A 9127-nucleotide genomic window follows, 5' to 3' on the forward strand; every position below is an offset into this window, starting at 1 on the left:
GGGCCCTAGCTGTGGAAGGAAGGAGCTTGAAGGGGAGAGTTTGACCCATGATGAGTGGATGCAAGTTGACCTGCCGAATGCCAATAGGATATACATATACACTGTGCCTCGAACGGGATAAACAACAAATACCGAGATAATGGGGAAACAAAATGCATTTCCATATACAACAAATACGTACTACTCATAACCTTTAATTTTTTTTAACATACTCATAACTTTAAAGTTATACTGTGATAATCACATATGTATGGTATTTGGTCCCATCCGTGACAGTTTAGGTCTACTGTTTGGCAAAGAAATTCATGGTCGTCCTTGTAGAAGGCGCAACTTTTCTCCAAAAAATCCAACACGGCCACTGACTAATTGTTTCCGAATTAGAAACATGTATAACAATCACATGGAAAATTGTTGTCGCGAAGAACATACCAGCTAGAAACTATGCAGACGGCACTCTCACACCACCGTTCAGAGTGCGATGTAAGGTTGATGAATGATATTTGCCCACGAGTTCGAACCCAAGGATAAGAACTGTGTAGAGCCGAGATGCGATAAACATCACACACGGTCTGTGTAATTCTTCAAAGTCGAAGCCAGTTATCTGTTTTGATACATACCTTATCTTATTTGTTATTTTCTTCGTAAAAGGATCCCCTGTTTTATATTATAAAAGCAGGCAACACCGATCATATAGTAACTGCTGGGACGAACAATACATCAAATTTTAAAAAAAAGCCAACAACGACAGTTCGACAAAGCTTGGATGAGCCAGCACCGCTGCATCCTCTGTATTCGTCCCACCACACTCTAAGGCTTCGAATCACCACGTATCAAGCAAAACCCTTAAGAAGGAACGCGACGCCGACGACGCTGCTGTCCAGACATGTCCTAGGATTTTTCCCGTCACACGAAGGGAAATGCAGGATGGGTTAACACTGGCGTCCTTCAAGAAGGAACGGTGGCGCCCGCAGGTGTCACTGCGTCAGAGCCGAATGAACCGGCAAGGCGGCAAGGCGGCAAGGATGCTTCCACACCCCGTCATCTGGCCTCGTGATGGTGATCACGGTGAGGCGGCAAGGGTGGTGTCAGCCAGTGATGGCGCATGCTGGTGGGCGGCAAGCTGGGTGGTTGGCTTCGGGTCGGTTAGGTAGTGGTGTTTTTGATGACACCACCCTTGCCGCCTCACACCCTAGATGACGGGGTGTGGAAGCATCGGGAAACGAGGACGGCAACACCAAGGAGGTGCGGGAGGGAACTGCCTCCACCGCCGTCGCGTGGCAGGTCACCCGCTATGGTTGTTGTTTTATATACAAAACATTATGGAAAGCCTGTATCTAGAGTATATACTGGCCAAAATAAATAAATAAAGGATGGAAAGCCTGCCATGGCTGTTGCTTTATATGAAAAAAAAGAAGGATGGAATCCTGTTTCGAGATTATCTACTTGCAAAAAAAAAAAATGAAAACATACACTACTTACCGGTCATCCCTTGGATCCTAAATAAGTGGGCAGGGCGGTGCGTGGACGGTAAAAATAATGATAATAATAGCCCTGTGCTGCTGACTGCTGGCGGATCCTGGCAGGAGGAGCTCGGTGACAGATCCTGGATCGTCCACCAAAGCCAAAGCCAAAGCCAAAATCTCCCACCGTGCATCGCTGATATTCAATAACAAAGCCCATCATCCACTATTAGTTAAGTTAATCATCGAGGCGGGCAGGCGGTTTAGTTTAGTTTAGTTTAGTTTAGTGTACTTTATTATTATAATAATTATATAATCCAATCCGGGACGGACGGACGGGCGGCCTGAAAAGATCCAACACCGGCGGCAGGACCAGTACTTTACGGGAGGGAGGGAGGGAGCGACATTTCACACTCACGTCGTCATTCCGTTCCGCTGCTTCCTTCCAACTCCACTCGATCGATCACCCTCCATCCTCCTCCTCCTCCTCCTCACGCTCGCGCGTCGTCGTCGTCGTCTTCCGCCGCGCCAGCGCTCGGAATCCCCGCCGAGCGCGCGCGCGCGCGCGACCCGGTCCAGGCCGGCCGCCCCGCGCGCGGCCGCCGCTAATCCCCGTCCTGTAACCGCTGCCTGATCCCCGCCACGCCACGCTACGGTACGGCAACCACCCCCACTCCTCCATCTTCCCCGCTCGCGTACGCCTCGATCCGCTTTCCCCTCCTCCCGCCGGCTGGGTTCATCCAATCCCCTGCCGGCGCCGGTATCGTCCGGTCTCGTCTCGCGGGGGTTCGTCTCTATATTCAGTTCCCCCCCTCTCCGTTTGTTTTTCTGTTCCTTCGTTGGCGACCACGCCGAGGAACTGAAAGGTAGCCAGTCGCGCCGCCGGGACCTTTTCCGACACGGCCGACTTCCCTCCGTCGATTCGGTGCCCCGATATCATGACTCCCCGTTCTGGACTGGACTGGATTGGATTGGATTGGTCATTGGATTGGCGGCGGGCGTCTCATGATGAATCACTTGCCTCTGTTTTTTTATTTTTCTCACCACTACTAGTCATTTGTACTGCTTGTTTCTGTCCCCCCCCCCCCCCCCCCCCCCCCCACCCTGGAGTGGGATCAGTTCCGTGGATGACCACCGGGAGTAGTAGCCTTTTCCGGATATGAACCAACAAATATTGGTTGGTTGGTCCAGTGATGCAATATCTTTGGTGGGCCTATGGTCCTCCTCCTCCATCAGTTTGTTTCCCTCCATGGGGATTTGTTTCTGGACGAGCACTAATAACACACTTCAACGTTTTAATTCAGATATCATACTGCACGCATGATCCAATGGTGGATTGCTGAATGGGTGTGTTGTTGGCCCTATGCCACTGCCTCCATCACTTGGCCACCCCTGTTTCTAGTCTAGTCTAGCTGTTACTTATATTTGTTTCTGGATATAAGCACTTGGATGTTTTGGGACCTTTTTAATACAGATATAATATGATCCAATGATAGATAGATAGACAGATAGATTGCTGGGTGGGTGGTGGACCTGTGAGCCTCCATTCACTTCAGCTTGACTCTGCTTTCCTTCTAGCTAGCTAGTATTTCTTTTCGTCTTCTGCGCAGATTTATTTATCGGTGCTCTGAATTCGATTCATCCCCTCGCTACAGCATCAGTCCGGCTTCTTAGCTTGATCTTCAACCATGGCAATCGAGCCGGCTTCCGCGCGCAACAGGGGCTGATTGCCTCATTGCCACTCCGTGTGAAGATAGATAGATATAAGGGCCTCTCATCTATTGGCATATGGCCACTTTGGGTAGTATATATATTCAGGTGGAGGGACTCCTCCCCTCTGATTTCTCAAAAGAAAACAATCCTCTCCATGGGTTTGTGCTACAAGCTTTCTCGTCTTAGTTTGACAAATTAGATATGTTTCAGCTTGGATTTCAGAGGACAGTGTGTGCGCTGTTCAGAATTCACACATGTGTGCTTTGATGTTGTACAGCTTTTGCTGAGGGTTTCGGTGCCCGCTTTGCAGCCTTGATGTACCCTCAAGTTTCACCCTATGGCCATCTCTATTCTCATGAGAATAATTTCTGAAAATCTTGCAGTTCGCTTCACTAAACAGATGTTAAGTTACTCATGTATCTTGTCTAAATTATGTGCAGGTTGAGGTCTGAATCCAAATCTCCGTTTCTGTGGCGACTGCTGCTCTGGGGTATGCATGACACCCCCAGTGGCCCTTCGGAACGAGCTACAAGGGGTATCCAGTTCTGCTAGGGCTGATCTGTTCCGAGGCGCCAGTTGCAACATCGAGAGTGAGGTGCTGGCAACTTTGGCAAATGGCCAGGACCCACGTGCTTCAGGAGCAAACACCGGCTTCAGAGTCAGACATGTTAGGCTCCCCAGCGGGGACACCTACTCCGGTACATTGTTGGGAAGCACGCCGGAGGGTTCAGGGCGGTATACCTGGTCAGATGGTACTATTTATGATGGCGAGTGGAGGACGGGGATGAGGCATGGGCAAGGAAAGACGTTGTGGCCGTCCGGAGCTAGCTATGAGGGCGAGTATGCCGGTGGGTACATATATGGTGAAGGCACGTACACTGGGCAGGATAACATCGTCTACAAGGGACGGTGGAAGCTGAACCGTAAGCATGGTCTCGGATGCCAGACGTATCCTAATGGAGACATGTTCCAAGGTTCTTGGATTCAGGGAGAAATACAAGGTCACGGAAAGTATACATGGGAAAATGGAAACACGTACACCGGCAATATGAAAAATGGCAAGATGTCTGGAAAAGGAACATTTACATGGAAAAATGGTGATTCGTACGAAGGCAACTGGTTAGATGGCATGATGCATGGGTATGGTATCTATACATGGAGTGATTGTGGCTACTATGTCGGAACCTGGACCAGGGGATTGAAGGATGGGAAAGGTACGTTATATCCTAGCGGTTGCAGAGTTCCTGCTGGTGATGAGCTGTATATAAAAAATCTTAGGAACAGAGGTGTGTTGCCTGACCCTAGAAGGCAGAATCATGGTTCACGCATACTTCACTCCTCATCAGTTGACATGGGAAATATGAAGGTTGGCATAAATCGCGAATCTGCCTCAACTAGAAGGAACTCAAGTGATTCAAGAAATGTGTCCTTGGAAAGAAGGTGGAGCCTTGAGGTAGCTATTGAGAAATTCATCGGAAATGAAAATAGTGAAACCTCTGAAAACATTGACGATTCTGAGTTGCCTATACTTGAAAGGGAATACATGCAAGGTGTTCTAATCAGCGAGGTAGTACTTGACAGGAGTTTTTCGGGCTCATCCAAGAAGGCAAAGCGCCGGCAGAAGAAGACGGTGAGAGAGACGAAAAAACCTGGAGAGGCAATAATTAAGGGTCATAGAAGCTATGATCTAATGCTAAGCCTGCAGCTTGGAATCAGGTAATGCCTCCAATGCTGCTCCTCTCATTCTCATTGAATGTACCATTTGAAGTGTTGATAAATAGCTCGCTTTCCATGTACTGTCTGGTAAATTAGTCTAGTCATCTACCTTGTAATTGCATTTATAGTGCGATTCGAGCAAAACTTAGACAACAAACCATTATTTCTCTTATGAAAAGTAACAGTGCAAGACTTGGCTGTGCTAGCTGGTGGTCGCTACTAGATCTCTAGTCCAGCAGCTTTGCAACCAGCAACCTTTATTGCCTCTTAGGAACTGATGGGACATGTGCATTTTAAATTGATAACAGAGCATGATGTTGAAATATCTGGCATGCATAAGTTATGTATTCTGTAATGTTCATTCTGCTATTGCGTTTAGGTACACAGTTGGAAAGATAACACCCATTCAAAAACGTGAAGTTCGTGCTTCAGATTTTGGTCCAAGAGCAAGTTTCTGGATGAACTTCCCAAAGGACGGATCACGACTCACTCCTTCGCATCCTGCAGAGGATTTTAAATGGAAGGACTATTGTCCAATGGTTTTCAGGTTCGTTATACTGATTAACCTTTCATGCCTGTATGTATGTCCTAGTGAGGAACGCTGATTATTTCTGCTCATTATTTTCCTAATTCATAATCTTCTTTCTGCTGCATTTATCAACTATAAAACAGTCTCATTTCACTTATGTAGAAACTTGAGAGAGATGTTCAAGATTGATGCTGCAGATTATATGATCTCCATATGTGGAAATTCTGCACTTAGGGAGCTATCTTCTCCTGGAAAGAGTGGAAGTGTATTTTTCCTATCACAAGATGATCGGTTCATGATTAAGACTCTCCGGAAATCTGAAGTGCAGGTACCTTTCTCTATTTGGACTTCATATATACATATATATTATATAAGTGGTGCTACGAGCTTGTTCAGTGTATTACTGATTTATATATCATGTCGTGGTAGTGTAATTTGAATGTTTCATGACTCTGATTCTGCAGGTTCTTTTACGAATGCTTCCAAACTATTATAATCATGTCCATACTTACGAGAACACACTCATAACTAAGTTTTTTGGCCTGCACAGGGTTAAACCTTCTAGTGGTCAAAAGGTAATTATAATCAACTAGCACACATCTCTTTTGAGGTGTTTCTTGTTCACATCCCTATTTTTGGTGTAACAATCCTTGTTTATTGTTTGCAAATTTGCAGTTCCGTTTTGTTGTAATGGGAAATATGTTCTGCACAGAATTAAGAATTCACCGGAGATTTGATCTGAAAGGTTCATCCTTAGGCCGTTCTACTGACAAAATTGAAATCGACGAGAACACAACTCTGAAGGATTTGGATCTGAACTATTCCTTTTATCTTGAACCCTCCTGGCGAGAGGCTCTACTTAAGTGAGTGTCGTTTCTCTGAAAATCGTCTCTGCTTACTGAGATATGGTTTTGTGGCATAACTGCATTGTACTTGGTGATGTGTTTCCATTGAATTGTTGTTCAGCTAGTATAATACTATAGATGTTGAAATTAAGTGTATTATGACTTGCTGAAATATGTCATCCACGGATCCACCTTGTTAGCAAAGATAGAGATGATAAATATATATATAAAGTATTACGAAGAAATTTCTGATAAAAATATGCAGTTAACGTCCAGTCCAGCGTGTGTTATGATCATTTCTCAGATTTTTGTGCAGAAGTTCCATAAAAGTAATTTTGCACCAATTGACCAAGAGATATGCAGTATGATTATGTTTCACCTTATTATAGTGCTTCATGTATTGTCTTTATTCTTTTCAGGCAGATAAAGACTGATAGTGAATTTCTGAAGTCACAACGGATAATGGATTACAGTCTACTGCTTGGTGTCCATTACAGAGCTCCGCAGCACCTACGAACACGTGCATCATATCGTCGAAGCATGACAGCAGAGAGATTAACAGTTCTTTCAGAAGAAGGTACACAACTTTGCTCCCGGCTAATGGATTTTATCAACTTGCTACTACTTCTATGGGATACATGTTATTTTTTCAGTTTCAATGGTCTTCAGATTTGGGGGTATTAATAAACATTGCAGCTATTCATAGTGCTAACTCCTGTGCTTTAGAGTATCCGTGGCTATTCACAAATAGTAGATCCGTCCGTGTGTGTCATACTGTCACTACCGGATCATAGCATTTGTGGTGTCTATTCAACGTGTCGTTGGGTGTTTCAGCAAGGTCGCCACTGGGGTTCTGGATGACAGTGCTTTCGTCAAGCTGTACATGTAGTTCATGATCTCAGCCATCCATAAAAAATAATCTAACAGACCCATGAAATTGGTACCCATTTCCTGAGGATAGGATCTCGTTGAGTCAGGTGGCTGTCAGTTAGTGTTAGTCGCACAAATTAATCTGATAGTTGCTCGTTCCTGTGATATGTCATGTTCCTTTCTATTTCTGTGATATATTTACCTCCTGCAGTACTATGTTCAATTATTGTTACGGTATGACCGGGACTCCGGGAGAACATAATTGCGTTTTGCCCACAATGATCTTGTACAGATGCCCAGGAGGATGATGCTTTTAACTACCCAGAAGGACTAGTTTTGGTTCAAAGATCTACCGACGACAACAGTGTGGTCGTTGGGCCTCACATAAGGGGAAGCCGATTGCGTTCCTCTGCTGCTGGATTCGGGGAAGTGGATCTGCTGCTTCCTGGTACAGCTAGGTGAGGGTCATTTCTATGGCTATTCCTAAACAGCCATGGCTCTGAATCAATGTCTGCAATCTTTTTATCTCCGCGTTGCATGCTGCACACACACACGCACGCGCACACACACACACACACACACACACAAGGTGGGAGCTTTTGGTGACTGGGGGTCTCCCTTCTTTCTGGCAGGGTCCAGATCCAGCTGGGCATGAACATGCCGGCGAGGGCGGAGCAGATCCCCAAGGAGGGCGACAGCAAGTCGTTCTACGAGGTGTACGACGTGGTGCTCTACCTGGGCATCATCGACATCCTGCAGGAGTACAACATCACCAAGAAGATTGAGCACGCCGTAAAGTCGATGCAGTACGACTCGGTCTCCATCTCCGCCGTCGACCCTGAGTTCTACTCGGAGCGCTTCCTCAAGTTCATCCAGACCGTCTTCCCCGAGAACTCGTAGGGCCTCCACCAACCATCACTCCAGTGAACGCTCCAATCCCTGCCATGGCATGATCTTCCGCCAGCTTGTGTACAGAATGAGGAATGAGGGCATCCGCAGAGAGTCTTCTGGAGGGCTGTCCAGGTAGAAAGCCCTTACACAGCTTCTGCAAGCATGAGCTGGATTTTTTTTTCAAGCATAAGCACATGTGTCTTTATTCTGGGAATAAAGGTGACATGTCCGGTTGTGGAGCATGGATAATCCACCGATGTCCCGCTGTGGGAGCGAAGAGGAGCGTCCGACTTTCTGCGCGAATATATGTGTCCGTCGAGATCAGGAGTGATGTGCTCGACATCTTGAAGATGTCACGAATAGATTCTTGATCTACTTTTGTTGTTCGTTTCTCCTAGTGTTCACTAGGAACACACCTGTATAAAGAACCACTACCCAAAGATTGAAACTGAATTTCCGACACGAGGTGTGTACACGAGTAGTTCCTACCATCGCAATGGTGCTTGAACTCAACAGTGCGTCCTTCCATACATCCTTGCCATGCCCGGCATGAAATTGAGCTGTTCGGCAAGCCCCCCCCCCCCCCCCCCCCCCCCTTCCTACAACAGGTGCTACGACAAACCTTTACCAAGTCCGAACGATTGTCAACTACAGGTGCTGCGACAAAGCTTTATTGTCAACATCACGATAACGTCAAACTTATTGTTGAGACAAACTCCAACATCAAACAAAATAACAGGGGCAAGATAGGACCTACATCTAGATACAGTGTATGCAAGGCTCATCATAGGAGTGACCTACTTCATCCTTTCCATATCCCTCTCCCTTGTTCAATCTTACTCGTCCTTTTCATATCTGTAAGTACGTTCAATCATTGACGAGGTTCAAAGGACTCGACAGGAGCTAGGAGTTAAGAGGAACAACCTTCATGCAAAAACTCCGTATGATTCCCCTCCCCTCTTCCATGGCCCTCACGGCTATCTAGACCTACAGATAAACACAATATTGGATGCTTCCAGGCAAAAACAGTTATCCAGGAACATTGACAATCATCCGTTGATGTGAATGCAGACGACATGGATAAAAAAGCCAAAGAGAGAAAA

The 9127-nt window shown here is 46.2% G+C and overlaps 1 protein-coding gene across 2 annotated transcripts; it reads left to right on the forward strand.

Moving 5' to 3' along the window:
• Window positions 1-1842: 1842 nt before the first annotated feature.
• LOC123401309 (phosphatidylinositol 4-phosphate 5-kinase 9) lies at window positions 1843-8486 on the forward strand. 2 transcript variants are annotated; one of them, XR_006611069.1, is made up of 10 exons: window positions 1843-2115; window positions 3614-4889; window positions 5269-5436; window positions 5581-5746; window positions 5883-5993; window positions 6094-6281; window positions 6683-6840; window positions 7426-7591; window positions 7766-8156; window positions 8244-8486. XR_006611069.1 is itself a non-coding variant. In XM_045095083.1 (9 exons), the coding sequence occupies exons 2-9, from the start codon at window positions 3670-3672 to the stop codon at window positions 8031-8033; spliced, it is 2445 nt and encodes an 814-aa protein (XP_044951018.1). In that variant the 5' UTR covers window positions 1843-2115; window positions 3614-3669; the 3' UTR covers window positions 8034-8486. The 2 variants fall into 2 exon arrangements, 1 of the variants encoding a protein (XP_044951018.1); XM_045095083.1 differs by having other exon boundaries at window positions 7766-8486.
• The last annotated feature ends 641 nt before the right edge of the window (window positions 8487-9127 follow it).

This window comes from Hordeum vulgare, chromosome 6H, assembly GCF_904849725.1.
Source record: "Hordeum vulgare subsp. vulgare chromosome 6H, MorexV3_pseudomolecules_assembly, whole genome shotgun sequence".
NCBI lineage: Eukaryota > Viridiplantae > Streptophyta > Magnoliopsida > Poales > Poaceae > Hordeum > Hordeum vulgare.